At 46.1% G+C, this 15,249-nt stretch overlaps 1 protein-coding gene across 6 annotated transcripts in view; it reads left to right on the top strand.

Annotated features, from left to right (window-relative positions):
- The window catches only part of PHACTR1 (phosphatase and actin regulator 1), a 312,123-nt gene that overhangs the window by 15,180 nt on the left and 281,694 nt on the right, over window positions 1-15,249 (top strand). For 5 of the 6 annotated variants that reach the window (XM_077353220.1, XM_077353219.1, XM_077353222.1 and 2 more), the window contains exon 3: window positions 7,548-7,694. In XM_077353220.1, coding sequence (XP_077209335.1) covers window positions 7,548-7,694 — 147 coding nt within the window. Of the gene's footprint in view, window positions 1-7,419; window positions 7,695-15,249 lie in introns of those variants that run through there. The other variant, XM_077353230.1, reaches the window with a different exon arrangement.

The raw sequence follows: 15,249 nt of genomic DNA on the forward strand, positions 1-15,249 counted from the left end.
GGAACATGCAGCAGACAGTCACATGATGATGTTTTGTTTGGATCTGTGATTTGTAACAGAAGGGAGGTTTTTTTTTTTTTTTTGCCATCAAGCCACAGCCTATTTATGACAACCAAAGAAGGGCTGCAACGCAAGAGACATTCAGAAGTGATATTTCATTGCTTGTGGCCCTGTGGAGCCACCCTGGTATTCCGTGGTGACCTCACATCAAATAGTGATGAGGGCAGACCCTGCTTAGCTTCTGAGACCTGGTCTATTTATTTATTTATTAGATTTGTAGGCTGCTGCTCTCTGACAGCAGCCTCGGAGTGTCTAACAACATTTAAATCTCATATATAAAATCTAACACCATTCACAATTAAAGCTACGCTCCTATTTAGAGGAATGCTCCTGCTGCTACCGCCAAGAAACCTGGGATTGGTGTAAGCCTGGTTTAATTTATTTCCCAGGTTCAGATGTAGAGGTGGTGAGGGGGAGTGGGGGGGGCCCATTCTGATGATGCTAAGTGCTGGCCTTGGTCTCAACCATATCCCTGGCGGGAGAGCGTAGTTTTACAGGCCCTTTGGAACTCTGGCAGTTCCAAAAAGGCCCTGGCTCTGGTTGAGGCCAAATGAACTTCTTTGGGGCCAGAGACCACCAAAAGGTTGGAATTTGCTGAGCGTAATGCTCTTCTCTAGTCTGGGATATCTACATTAGGACATCCAAAGTAATAAGAAGAAAAAGAGTTGGTTCTTATATGCTGCTTTTCTCTACCAGGAGTCTCAAAGTGGCTTATATTTGCTTCCCTTTCCTCTCCCCACAACAGACACCCTGTGAGGGAGGTGAGTTTGAGAGAGCCCTGGTATTACTGAAGAAGAGTTGGTTCTAATATGCTGCTTTTCTCTACCAGAAGGAGCCTCAAAGCAGCTTACGATCACCTTTCCTTTCCTGAGGGAGCTCTGATAGGACTGAACGGTCAGAACAGCTTTATCAGTGTCATGGCAAGCCCAAGGTGACCCAGCTGGCTGCATGTGGAAGAGATCAAACCTATCTTGCCAGATTAGAAGTCGGCACTCCTAACTACTACACCAAGCTGGCTCTCTTACATTATATCCTGTGCCGATCAACCAGATAGTAGAGATGCAGCTGCTTTTCACTTAGACAATTGTAATTACTCTTAGCGATTGCACAAGAATTATTTGGCACACAAAACTTTTTCATGGGATCCAATGAGAGCTGCTAGCTCTGGGTTGGGAACTACCTGGAGATTTTGAGGGTGGAACCTGAGGAAGGCAGTGTTTGGGGAGGGGAGGGGCTTCAATGGGGTCTAATGCCTTAGAGTCCCCCTTCCACAGCAGCTTTTTCTCCAGGGGAACTGACCTCTGCCAAGACGACCCAAAAGGGGACAGTGTAACAGAAAACAGCAAGTAGTTAGGACCAAAAGGTTGGGCGTCCGTATAATATAAACATTCAATTTATATTAATATTTATTGTGTACAACTTATGAAGTTAAAAAGATAGACACAGCCTGTAGGGGAATCATTGAAATCACAAAATATGCACCGTACAATGCTAGACCTACAATGCGCCTTTCAACCCCCAAATGGAGTCCCGGACACACATATGATGCAGTAGAGAATGCAGCCAGAGATATTTTAAAAATTCAGTTTATTCTCTATATAAATAACAAGATCAATAATAAGGGAACTGATAGAAGATGCCCATTGGTCAAATGCAAGTCTCCTTCTCCATGGCTGCTAAAAAGTTCTAGGGTGTGTCAGTAGCTTATGTGCTTGAATGTTCCGGTTTTACAGAAGTAGTTTCTTAAACTGAGAGTGAGAACATTTTGCCGAAGACCACCAAGGGGCTATAGGGCTGAGCATTTATTTTCTGCTCAATGGGCTTGATCACAGCAGCTTTGCCAAACAAGCATAAGGTTCTTTCCACTCCACGTATTTATTTATTCCCGAAGAACACCACAAAACATTATGCAAAAAAAGAAGATCCTCCCCTCCCCCATAATATTCATATAAGCATTTTTCTCCCCTCCTTCTCCATTTTATGAGTTCCATTTAATTTCATCTCTCTAATACCCTGTTTATATATTCCTTGTAATTTGAATGATATAGTGCATACACCATAAATGCAAAATAAGAAAAAAGAATTTACCAGCTTGATTTTTTTTTTTTTGACAATATAAACAGCAGCATCTAATGAACCCACAATTTACAAATATGAACACTGGAGAGTAGTGATTTAAACTTGAATTGGGGGGGATGGTCTATGAATGTGCACAGATATCTGATCTTTAATAAAGACTCTCCTACAAAACAAATGGTGATTTATTCACCTGCATTTAGAAAATTGAAAACGAGAGAAAGAGGAGCTGGAAACAGATTCATGGTGCGAATGTGGACAGTTACTTTTTGAGCCCTTTTTCTGACATCATGAAAATAAAAAGGTAGAGGATGAAAAGAAATGGCTTTTTAATTAGCATCATTGGTGCACCAATTAAAATTCATCCACCAGCGTGCCCCAGAGAATAGCTTGTTCAAAATATGCCCGAAGAAATCTGTCTTCTCTGAAACTCAGAGGGTATTTTTAACACAAAAGAGATGCACACTTCTTTATGGGTGTTGCCAGGTGGCTCCAGTTTCTATCATCGAGAGACATCTAAAGCAGCTTCTTCTAGGTATCCTCCCAGTTCAAGGTTTTGGTTTGTGGATTCACAACACAAGAAATCCTGCCAGTAGGAAATGGAAGGAGCTGCCACATTTTGCAAACCCAATGTTTTGTTGGGCTTGAAATCCATGTTATAATTTCAATACTGCAATTTGGGAAGGAGGAGCACTTCCACAAATGACCCCAAAGCTTAATTTATATCTCCCCACCCCCACCCCCACTGAAGTGATCAGAGAAGGCATACCCTGGTCAGCTATACTGAGCTATCTGTATTGTAATGCACTGAGGGACCTGGTGGCATCTATTTTTTTTTTCTGCCTGGATTGGTTCTTTGCTTTACGAAAGAAACACTCTAAGGAAGAAGCAAGGGGGATGCCAGGAAATACACTGCCGGGCTGTGGAATCACTGGTTTAAAACATATCAATGGGGGGGAAAAGGCAGATGAAGAGTAGGGGGTCAGTTCGGTCACCTGCTTGCCTCCAGTTTTTAGTTTCTTTAGGTTCTTTGTTTTATACGTGAACAGAAGGACACTTCGATAATAGTATGGGAGTGGGGATTCAAACCCGGGTCTCCAGATTAGAAGTCACCACTCTTAACCACTACACTAAACCAGTTCTCTGGATCTGGCAACCCAATCCCCCAATCCCCTGCCGGTGGCCAGAGGCATCCTGGCAACCCTAGGCCCTCCCCTAAGACCTTGCTGGGGAAGAAAGGAACCCCGGAAGGTGCTATAACTTTGGTCTTTGCCCCTGCACAGTGTACTGGGCATTTTTGTTTTCCAAGAAAGCAAACACAATAGCACAACAACAACAAAGAATCAAAATAAAATCACTGTTGCAAAACTTTGTAAAATTTGAATAAAGCGGATAAAATTATAACATTCATACAGGTCAAAACAGGCAGGGAAACTTGACTCTTGTTCTTTTCTAATCTTATAAGAAAGACAAGTCAGTATTTGGACTTTCTCCCGCCAGTCTTCATCCTGTTAGCTGAAGAAGCTCTCTGGTTTGTGTCATCCATAAATATGCCATCTTTGGACATTTGCTTCTTTTTCTCAACAGCACAGTTCAGAGAGGTGTAGCCTGCCTGGAAGTTTTGCATCTGCTCAAGGTCATTCAGCACCTTACCAGAAAGGGGCTAGTCACAGATGCTGCCTCCAAATGTGGAATCTCCCAGGGCTAGATTGAGCACTGTGCTGCACATTTAATAAATTGCCCTGTGCAGTTAATAACAGACCAGTGTCTTACTCATTAAATGATAGGAGAGCAATGGTTCATATTCACAAACACAGGGAATTATGGCGATACAAGTTTGGGGAAAATATTTGGTGGCAGGTATGGATACATTTCTGTAATGGATTAATATAAGCTTACCCAGTTATAAATCCCATTCCTTTTTTCACCCAAAGCAGCTATTCACAACATTACCTGCATTGTCCTTTATTTTGCACAGAAATACATTTACATCCAGAAAGTTTGTCAACAGATTAATTCTGACGCTGGTCATTCTTTGCCTGAATTTTAATATTTGCGAAAGCTGGGTTCTAAACGCTGTAGAAATAGACACATATATGGGGGTAAGTCAAAAAGTATTGCTACAGAATCTTAGAAAAAAAATCTCAAAATGTGATACTATTGTTTCTTATTTCTATATGCCTCTGAAGGCAGTGTTTCCATCTCTCTTAGCCCTTCCCCAAAAAATTCTGCGTGCTTCAATTTACACCATATCAAAATGGCATTTTTGGCATATTCTGGAGATGCAAATCGTGTTCCTTTAAAGTTTTATTTGAGTTTTAGGAACAAGAAGAAGCCTGAAGGGGCAAGATCAGGGCTGTAGGGGGATGAGGGAAGGTTTCCCAAAGAAATTACCACAGAACAGCCCTTGCTAAGCACAAAGAATGAGCAGGTTCATTTTGTGATGGGAAAAAATCCTCAGTGTAACTTGTGGGGGGGAGAGATTTCAATGAGATGAAATGCCACCTTCCCAAGGAGCCATTTTCTCCAGCTGAACTGATCTCTGTCACCTGGAGATCAGCCGTAGTAGCATCCCCAGCTACCATCTGGGGGTTGGCATCCTTATGTATATGTATTTATGAGAGCCTGTGTGATGTACTGTTTAAGAGCAGCATCTGGGAGACCGAGGTTCCATCTCCATGGGCCAGTCACACACTCACAGACTAATCTACCTTTCAGAGTGGTTGTGAGGATAAAAGAAAGACTTTGGATCCCCACTGGGGACAGAAGCAGGGTACCAATGAATACAATAAAATAAATAAAACAATACGGAGCACCATCATCATTTATAATTTGCCCTTCCTGCCAGGCCCCAAGGTATCTTTTCATTTTAAAAGTTTTCAGTCTATTAGTAGACCAGACTTTCTCGACTATTTCACCATTGAGAAAGCCCTGAAACATTCTTCAGGCTTCGAGAAACCCCAGAAGTGGTGCGATTGTGCAGAATAGGGTTGGGAAACATGGCTGTGGACACACCCACCCGGGGCCCCTCCCCTTCTCAGGTCCATCATGGGCCATTTTGGGAAGGGGGCCAACATGACCAAATATGGTCATATCATCTGATAAATGTTTAACAATTTTAAAAATATATATTTAAAAATTAATTAATTCCCATCCATTCAGGAAACCCTTCCAGAGCTATGAAGAAACCCCAGGGTTTCACGAAACCCTGATTGAGAAAGTCTGTAGTAGGCAAATGAAATGAAAGTAAGTCAAGTGTCATGAACAGGTTAGAAGACTGCAGTGTCCCCTGGAAGTTCCACTTTCGTTTAGTTTCCATCTTCTCTCACCCACTTTTCAAGATGGGAAATTTGCTGGCTTTGCAGAGTTTGCTAAAAGGAATTCCAAGAACAACTGAATGGTTTGAATGGTTTAAAACTCTGCAATAACATTCTAAGGCTTTGATAGCTATCCTGAACTCCTTGAGTAGGATGCAAATGTGACAAATGAGTATCTGGATAGGCCAGGCTAGCCCGATCCCCTCGGATCTCAGGAGCTAAGCAGGGTTGCCCCTGGCTAGCACTTGGAAAGGCCACCTCTGGGGAATAGCAGGGTCATGACACAGGGGCAGGCAGGGGTAAACCACCTTCAAACATCTCTTGCTTGGCAGCCGGACAATCTTAGGCTCTCCTGGCTATGCACTATGCACTACGCACATGAGGAATGAATAAACAATGGTAATGCCCAACATTAGGACAAAATGTCCAAGCATTAGTTATTCGTTATATTAGTTATATTGTCAGATTCAAATGAGTAGGCGTGTTGGTCTGAAGTAGTACAATAAAAGCAGAGTCTAGTAGCGCGTTTAAGACCAACAAAGATTTATTCAAGGTGTGAGTTTTCGAGTGCTTGCAATCAAAAGCTCATGCCTTGAATAAATCTTTGTTGGTCTTAAATGTGCTACTGGACTCTGATTTTATTGTTAATGTATTGTCAGGCATGCTTTATTTTTAAGCACTATTCTCAGCTGCTCATATTTTAAACAGAGAAGTTTGGCTCAAACTAGAGAGGCCTGGATTCAAACAATAATTTCTTTTCTTCTTGTCTTTTGCCCTCAAGTCACAGCCGTTTAAAGATGATTCCACGGGGTTTTCAAGGAAAGAGACGTTCAGAAGTGGCTTGCCTATTGCTTGACGCCACGACCCTAGCCTGGACTTCCCTGTGGGTCTCCTCTCCAAACACTGAAAGGGCCAACCCTGCTTTGCTTCAAGATCTGACCAGTTCAAGAAGGCTTCCACACACACTAAATAACGCAAATTCCATGTGCTTCAGCGTCCCTTTGCAGGTGGATTTTGCCACTTTGCACAGTGAAATCCAGTTGCAAAGTGGACTGAAAGTGTGTTATTGTGTGAGTGTGAATTTCCCTAGGTTAGCTTGGTATTTGGTATCCTCCTGCCATTGGCCCAGTCAACCAGTAAGCTTCCCCAAGCAGAGGAAGAATCTGCTCTTCCAGAGCCCAGCTCCATACTTTAGCCAAGAAGAAGAGTTGGTTTTTATACCCACCCTTTTTTTCTCTACCTGAAGGAGTCTCAAAGCAGGGCACAGTCACCGCCCTTTCCTCTCCCCACACCCTTTGAGATAGGTGGGGTAGAGACCCCTAAGAGAACTGCTGTGCAAGAACCGCCCAAGATCACCCATCCGGTTGCATGTGGTGGAGTGGGAAATCCAACCTGATTCTTCAAGGAGAGTCTGCCGCTCTTAACCACTACACCACCCTACCCTAAACAAGAACCATATCTCCAGAAAAGGGGGGGGGGGCAGAGAGCCTAGCAAGTTCACTTTCCCTGAATAGCCAGTCATTCCCTTGCTTCCTCCGTTTGGAAATGTGCTTTTTAGGAAGCAGAATAGCCCACTCTCGAATGGTCAACCTTGGAGTAAAACGAAGCTTTGTGAGTGCCTTGGGCTGGAGGGGTCCAGTCCTCTTATTCCGGCTCCAGGGATGATGAAGGTGTTTTAAAATAATAATAATAATAATAATAATAATAATAATAATAATAATAATAATAATAATAATAATAATAATAATAATAATAATAATAATTCCTTGTTCTTCTCCGCAGGATCTCACGAGGGCACCCTCCTGGGCTGCAGGGAGGGAGGGAGGGAGGGAGGGAGGGAGGGAGAGTTTCCAGAGCGGCTCTGCTCCAGTCCACAGATCCTTAACGGGTTTTCCTTTTCTCCCCCCTCTTTCCTCCCTCCCCCCCCTCGCCCGGTCTCTCTGTCTGATTCCTCCTCTCTCCCCTTCCCCTCCCCTCCCCTCCTCTCCTCTCCTCTCCCCCTCCCTCCTGCGACGCGTGTGCGCCCTCTCCTCTGCTCCGCTCTCCCCGGCCCCCCTGCCCTGCCTGTGCCTGTGCCTCCCTCTCCCTCCGCAGCTCGCCGGGCGACCCTGCTCACCGTCCCCACCTTAATGGCGGCCTCTTCCGAGGAGGACATCGACCGGAGACCCATCCGGCGAGTGCGCTCCAAGAGCGACACCCCCTACCTCGCCGAGGCCAGGATCTCCTTCAACCTCGAGGCAGGTGAGTGGCGCCCGCCCCGCCCGCCCCGCCCGCCCCGCCCGGGAGCCCCCGGCTGCCTCTGGCCGCATCCCCCCCACGCCCCCCCCCCGTCTTTGTGTCTGCCGGCCGCGGGGGGCTCCTGCCGCAGGAATGCCAAGCCCGGACCGGTCCTGCGGGGCTCTACAAAGCCGCTGCCGAGGGGGCGGGGGGGGCGGGGCGCCTGCAGAGCGGAGGGAGGGGAGGGGAGGGGTGTGTGCATATGGGGGAGGGGGGTGCAAAGTTGGCCAGGGGAGAAGACGTCCCCCGCCCCGCATGCCAAGTCTGCGTGCGCCCTGGCACCTGGAGGCCGGACAGGTGTGCGTGGTGGGCTTCTTCTCCTGGCACTGGCACAGGCCACCTCCCCCTGGCATCTCCCCTCTGCTCCCATGGGAAAGGGGCGTGTGTGGCAATTCTGCGCCCTGCTGGCTGGGAGGGAAAGACACGCTCCACTCCCCCTTGGGGGACCTGGCATGCCTTGACACCCTGGCGGGGCTGGGAGGACTCCGAGCTGGCAGCCCACCCCGGTTCCCCTGTGCTTCAAGGAGGGGCCCCCTTTTGAGGGGACTTCCTCCCCTCTCATATCCCAGTCCCTTATCCCCCCCAGGGGTAGCCAACGCTGGCAGGGGCTGATGGGAATTGTAGTCCATGCACATCTGGAGGACCACAGGTTGACTACCCCTGCCCTACACCTTGCCAGGAGTGGTTGAAGGATTCGTGGGGCCATAACACCAGAGCCCATTTGAGGAGTCACAGGGCCCTAGCAGAGGACAAATGTGGCAGGAGGAGCCAGACTTGGGGGGCAGAGGGGGCTCCCGCAGTGGAAAGGGTTGTGGCTCTGAGTGTCTCAAAGAGCGAAATGGGGAGAGGAGAGAGGGGAGTACAGTAGGGGAGGCACCGTGTGGGGACCCTGAAAGAACAGGGCTCACCCGCGCTACATAGGTTCTGTGGATAAATAGAGCCTCTTTCTGCCTCTTCCCCAAGAAGAAATGTCAGAAACCTTCCTTCCTTCCAAGGGGTCATTTCCTCAGCCTCAACCTCTCCTCCAAAGAGCTGCTTTCTAGTGCTGCCTCCTGCTCCTGGGCCTTTGAGCACTGCCTGAACACAGAGAACTGAAGCTTTTTGCAGCAGGGAGAGGAGAGTAGGCGGGAAAGTTTCACCGGTTCTCTTTCAGGCTGCTGTTCAGAGCCTAAGCTCAGAGCCAGGAAGGAGGGGGCCGTGGCTTTGTCCAGTGACCACTTTCTGATCAGGCTAACCCCCCCACACACACACACACCCCTTTGCTTCCCCACTTCTTCCTCTCTCTCTCATCCAGCTGGCCTTGTGGTGATGATGTAATTAGTGCATCACCTGAACCTCTAGTGCATTTCCCTTTAGTGTGTTCATCAGGATCCCATCTGCATGCTCAGGGGTTTCCTCCAGCTATTCTCACATGCAGTTTGGTATGGAATTCCCTGTACAATTCATCAATTTCAGTTCTGTTTATCTCAATATTTACCTGTCCTGGCCGGATGCAACTGACCACCATGCCTTAGGCCAGGAATATGGGAGTGACCTTGGATGCCTCGCTATGGAGCACAGGTCAGAAAAATAGCCCACCAGGCATTTTTTAATCTCCACCAGGCGAGGCTACCTGTCCTCTGAGTACCTAGCCATGGTGATCCATGCGACAGTCACGTCCAGACTAGACTTCTGTAACTTGCTCTATGCAAGTTGCCCTTGTCCCTGACCCAGAAATTGCAAGTGGTGCAAAATGCTGCTGTTAGAGTCCTCAAGGCACATCGTGGAGGGCTCATATCCAGCCTGTGCTGAGGCAGCTGCATTGGATGCCAGTTGCAGCCAGGATCAAGTTCAAGGTTCTGTTTTTGACCTTTAAGGCCCTTCGCGGTCTGGGACCCACATATCTGAGGGAATGCCTGTCGCCCTATGTCCCCCGTAGGGCCTTACACTCTGGGGGTTCCAACTTGCTGGTCATTCCCAGCCCCAGGGAAGCTCACCTGGCCTCGACCAGGGCCAGGGCCTTTTCAGTCCTGGCCCCTACCTGATGGAACGAGCTCCCGGAAGACCTGCGAGCGGGAGCTGTCAGCTTTCCACAGGGCCTGTAAGATGGAGCTCCTCCGCCAGGTCTATGGGTGAGGCCAGTGCAGGAAGATCTGGTGCCCCCCCTTTAGGACATGCCATCTCTCAGGATCTGTGGGGGGGTTTTTACTGACAGAGCCCGCTTTACCCCAGAAGCAGATGTGCTGATATGGGGAGCAAGTGATTTTGCCGCCATGTGATGTGATGTTTTTGTAATGTTTTTATTGGGATTTTATTGTTGTGAGTTTTTATGTTGTTACCCGCCATGAGCCGGGTCACCAGGAGTGGCGGGATATAAATTTAATAAATAATGATAATAATAATATAAAACCCACTTTAGAATGTTGCCACGAGCAATACTAAGAGAAAATCGGCCTGAAGGTGTCATTAGAGTCCAGCGTTGTGTAAGGACAATCATCTGTTTACGCGTGCTTTGTACCCTCATACAAAATTTTGCAATGTTGCGAGTTGTTTCTGAAGAAAGATCAGAGGGTAGCAGGAAGGGGGTAGAACTGCTTTGATCTTTCTAGGGAGTTTGCTAGCATTGGTGTGATATACTGTGGGCGAATGCCATTATAGTCGGAGCAGTGCAGTAGCACACGCTATGTCCTCTCAACCTTTCCCATTTGGCAAGAGGCACACCCATTGTGAATGATAAATACCAAGGTATTGGCCCTCCGGAAAGGCTGAGGGCGGGGCATTGAAGCATGCCAAAGTAGGTATTCTTGTGTTTAGGGATTTCTAGTGTTTGAAAGAATCTGCTGTCAAGAAAGGCGTTTTGGAGAGGAATGTTACAGTGGGCTGCAGCTGCAGCCAGGCCCTATCTGACAGAAGGGCTAGGCCTCAAATCCATTGCTTAAGTATTTCTTTGACTTTCTGAACGTCTAGCTGTAACAAGGCTCAAAGGGAGAAGCTGTGCTCTTGCAGTTTTCCTTCAACAGTTCTCAGCCAATTTAGGCAATGATTGTCTTGAAGAATGATTCCTTGATTTCTGCTTTTTCGTTCTGTGATTTCTATATCCCATCCCTGCAACTTTCTTCTCGCCTGCTCCTAAAGGATGATGGGAGGAAGGGAAGGCTGTGGTTTACATCTGTGTGCCAGTTCCAAGCCAGAATTCCAGTGGTGGCCATGATCTTATGCCAATAAGGGGACTGAGTCTGGTGGTGATGAGGAAAATCTGGGGGGTTTTATGTATTATTTATTATTATAGAACTAGTCCAAATTTCTTTCATCATGGAAGTCAGAAGTGGAGCACCAAAAGGGTGTGGAGTTCCCAGAATTCTCCTGTCCAGGCATTGACCACATATGAGTCTGCTTAGCTTCAAGATTACTGTTTCGTGTAGCCTCCCACCATTCCATGCAATCGAGATTAAACAAACAAAACCTCAGCTGCATGTTATATGTGTTCAAGAGGTCCTATATAAGTATCCCCAAATCTGGTATCCTATAGGATTGTGTGGCTCATGTTTCTCTGTCAAAGGCTCCCATTAACTGACTATATTGGAAGTTTACAGAGAAGTGGATGTGTTTCAAAACTGTTGCTCCTTTTGATGGAGTTCCTGTTTCGACACAAGAGCTTGGATCCTATGGATAGAAGGGACTTTCTGACCTGCCTCCCCCCATGCATCTCAAAATACTACTCTTGGGGAATGGGGGACCACAGAAACAACATAATGCAGTATTGGATACCTGCGACAGCAGGGAGAATTGCCCAAAATTCCATGCCCTCTTCCAAGAGCAGAAATGTTCTACTGAATCTAACCCATTAAATGAGTGTTTGGGATGAAGTCAGAGATTTTTCTGGCCCCTCCCCCATTCCTGAAACATGGCTGGCACTTCCATCTTTGCTCACTTAGACCTAGCCATCTCTTTGCACCCAGAGGAATTATCCAGTGTTGCATGTGTGACGTCTGTTGATGATATGGCAGTAATTTTGAGCGATATGTCATGACATCCTACATAAATCATGATGAAGGTGTTTCTTAATGAAGGTGGTTGCAACTGTGGTAGACTTGATGCTGTACCAAAGAGCCAGAGAATGTAGAGCATGTCTATACCATAGGAGGGTGAAGAGTATGAGATATAAATGAAAGAGATCATGCCGCTTTCTGAAGTGGTGAAGTTCCCAATGCGTATTGTCGCAGGTAATGCTCATCAGTCATGCTTCTCAGCTAGCACGGTTGGCTTCCTTCATCTTTTGACCTTGCAGTGGCTTCTCTGAAGAGTTCAAACGGGAGGCTCACAGCCTTCAGCAAACATAGCCAAGGAGTGTAATTGTCCTTTCTTTTCCTTGCTTTTTGACGTGTGTAATAAAGGGGTGTCTCTTCTCCGCTCAATAGTGAGCTTTCCCTTGCTGGGAATCATTGAAAAACAGCTCTTCGTGGAAGTGTAAATAGTCTGCAGAGTGCCGGAGAACGTTTTCTTTAATCCATATGCCATTGGATGGCTTTGGATTTTTTTTTTAAATGGCGAAAATCGGTTGCTAAGCAATGTTTACAAAAATGAGTACTTTTTACTCATCGTGGCACGTGACAAATATTTGGCTACACAAGCTTATTCTAACAAAACGTATTGTACAGCAGAGGATTTCTTTGACTACAATTGATCTAAGAAATCCACCGATGTCATTTACTTTAACCTGTTGTTCTCATTGTCCTTAACAATTGCAAAAATTAAGGGGGCTTTTAAAGAAAAAAAAATACTGACAGATCAGACAAGTGCAGGTCTTTTTGATACCCCTATAGCTTTTCTTAAAAGTCAGTGCAGATGCTGAATGTTATTTCTACATGTACATTGACTCAATAGGCAAACAGAGACCAAGCTTGCTCGGTGCCCTTTCTCGTCTATTTGTCATTACATACCAGTTCTCTACCACACTTTCTCCCATGCAAAGTTTGGTAATTGCCACCGTGTGTCCCTGTAAATAGGAAGGCCGACCACTTAAGCCTGTATGAGTATCAGGTGCTGTTCACCGTGGGGTGGTGCTGAACAGCCATGCCTGTAAGCAGGAAAAAGCAGATCATGTTTTAAGAAACGGCATATATGTTCTACAGGTTAACCTGGGTTAGCCTGTGTGTCTAGGAAGGGCTCTGGAAGGAGCACACAATGACAGCTCTTCAATTCAGCAGTACTAGGGGCACCGGAAAGATCTACCTTGCTGCTCACTTAATGCATTTACAATTACAACTCCTGCTGCTCAGCAGCTGCTTGCATTGCTGTTTTGCCTGCCAGCTGCTTCTTCTGGGCCTCTTTGATCTGGTCATTGTTTTTTCCTAAGACAGCAGCTTGGAGGAGCTGCATCAAGGTAACGGTTTTGCTTCCACGGGCAACTGGGATGGCCGGCTCCATGCAGATGCTCACAACTGTTCTTTGTAAAACAAATGGCTGAGAGCCAGTAGTTTTGTTTACCTCTTTAGCTGTAAATTATAATTATACTATTGCTGCTATCTTTGTTGTCGAAGAGTCAACAGGCTGCATACGCCTAGCCAATTATTCAGTTTGGAAACAGCTTTTCCCCCCATCCCTTTTACTCTGAAGCAATTAAGTAGGACAATCTTTAGTTGCCCTTTTAATCAAATTAAATTAATAATTTGCCCGCCCCCCTCCATTTTGAATTGTGTTGTCTTGTTAGATTTCCACCCAATATTTATTTTATTATCTCAGTGTGTAAATAATCTGCTTGCTGTTGACACTTTGGTGTCCCATGAGCTCAGAATTCTTTTAATTGCCACAGCCTCTGTGCAATAGAGAGTCCCCGTTTACCACTTGAAAGCATTTTTATCACATGGTTTCTTGGTTGTCTTCTGTATTACTAAAATATGATTTAATTTCCCCAAGCATTCTTGCATATAGGTCTTGCAGTGGGATCTTTCCCAATGAGGAGAATTCCTCCTGTTTGTTATATGGATGGTCATCTAGCTAAGAAATCCATGGTTTGTGATGCTGTTTTCCCCCATGATTCCCCAGTCCTCCACATGCAGCCAGCTGGGTGACCTTGGGCTACTCATAGTCCTGCTAGAGTTGATCTTACAGAGCTGTTCTCTCAGAGCTCTCTCAGCTTCACCCGCTTCACAGAGTTTCTGTTGTGAGCAGTGGAAGGTTAGGTGATTGTAATCTGTTTCCAGACTCCTTTGGGTAGTGAAAGGTGTGTTATAAAAACCAAATCTTCTTCTTGCTTTAAGCCATTCCTAATTCTGGTAATTTTTTTCCTGCAATGAGCCATTGTGGTGTAGTGGTTAGGAGCAGCGGCTTCTAATCTGGCAAGGTTTGATTCCCCGCTCCTCCACATGCAGCCAGCTGGGTGATCTTGGGCTTGTCACAGCCCTGATAGTGCTGTTCTCACAGTCCCACCTACCTCACAGGATGCCTCACAATGGCCCATTATGCACGGAGGGGAAGGTCCGCATTCGGGGTGGAATGGCGTCGCCTAAGATCACCGATAACGCATGGAGCCGGCTGCAACCGGCCACAGATTCGGTGCAGGCCACCGAAAAAGCTGCGTTAGCGAAATGCGGAAGAAAGCAGAATTTCTGGGCGACCAGGGTGCAACCAGAAGCAGTGCTGGAGTTGCAGCGTGCATAATCGGTTACTCTGGGTTTTGCCGCTGTTGCGTCCCGTCCCGTGCGTAAGCGGTTTGCTTCACTTCTTCCCCCTCCGCGTTTTCCATGTGACCCGAAATCGCCGTTTCTGTGGCCATGCATAATGGGCCAATGGGAGAGGAACGGAAGGTGATTGTAAACTGCTTTGATACTCTGTCTGGCAGTGAAAAGCAAGGTATAAAAACCAACTCTTCTTCTTTACTTTAAGAGTGAAAAAGTAGTTTTGGTGAGATTAGTGGTTAGTAGATTGATGTTTTAATGGGAATTTTAATGGGGTTAGTTGTTGTGACCCACCTTGAGCCTGTCGGGAGAGGCGGGAAATAAATAAATATTATTATTATTATTATTATTATTATTATTATTATTATTAATAATAATAATAATAATAATAATAATAATAATAATAATAATAATAATAAATATGGTTTTCATCTGTTTTAAAAATGGTTTAAAAGCTTTAATTTTCTTTACCAAGAAACTGCATTGTAAGGTCACCGAATTGATGTGTGCTTTAACGCTCTTTGATTAGAGGGTTGAATTTGAATATGTAGAATGATTCATTTGCAGAGATGGAACACTCATGCTTATAGTTTGTCATGAAACTCATGTCGTAGTTGCCCCAGCCCTAGGGGGGGGAGGGTCGTGAGCTCTAGGTTGGGAAACTCCTGGAGTTTTCAGGGTGATGCCTGGGGAGGAAAAGGATCTTCAGTGGACATGGCATGCCTATGGTGTTGCCAAGAATATCCTGGAAAATTGGGTGTGGAGTCTAGGGACGGGAGGGACCTTAGCAAGGTACAATGTACGGCTGCCAGGTCCTTCAACACCGCTGGTGGGGTATGCAGGAGCTTTCTGGGAGTGACACA

The sequence above is a fragment of the Paroedura picta genome, chromosome 9 (assembly GCF_049243985.1).
Source record: "Paroedura picta isolate Pp20150507F chromosome 9, Ppicta_v3.0, whole genome shotgun sequence".
Lineage (NCBI taxonomy): Eukaryota > Metazoa > Chordata > Lepidosauria > Squamata > Gekkonidae > Paroedura > Paroedura picta.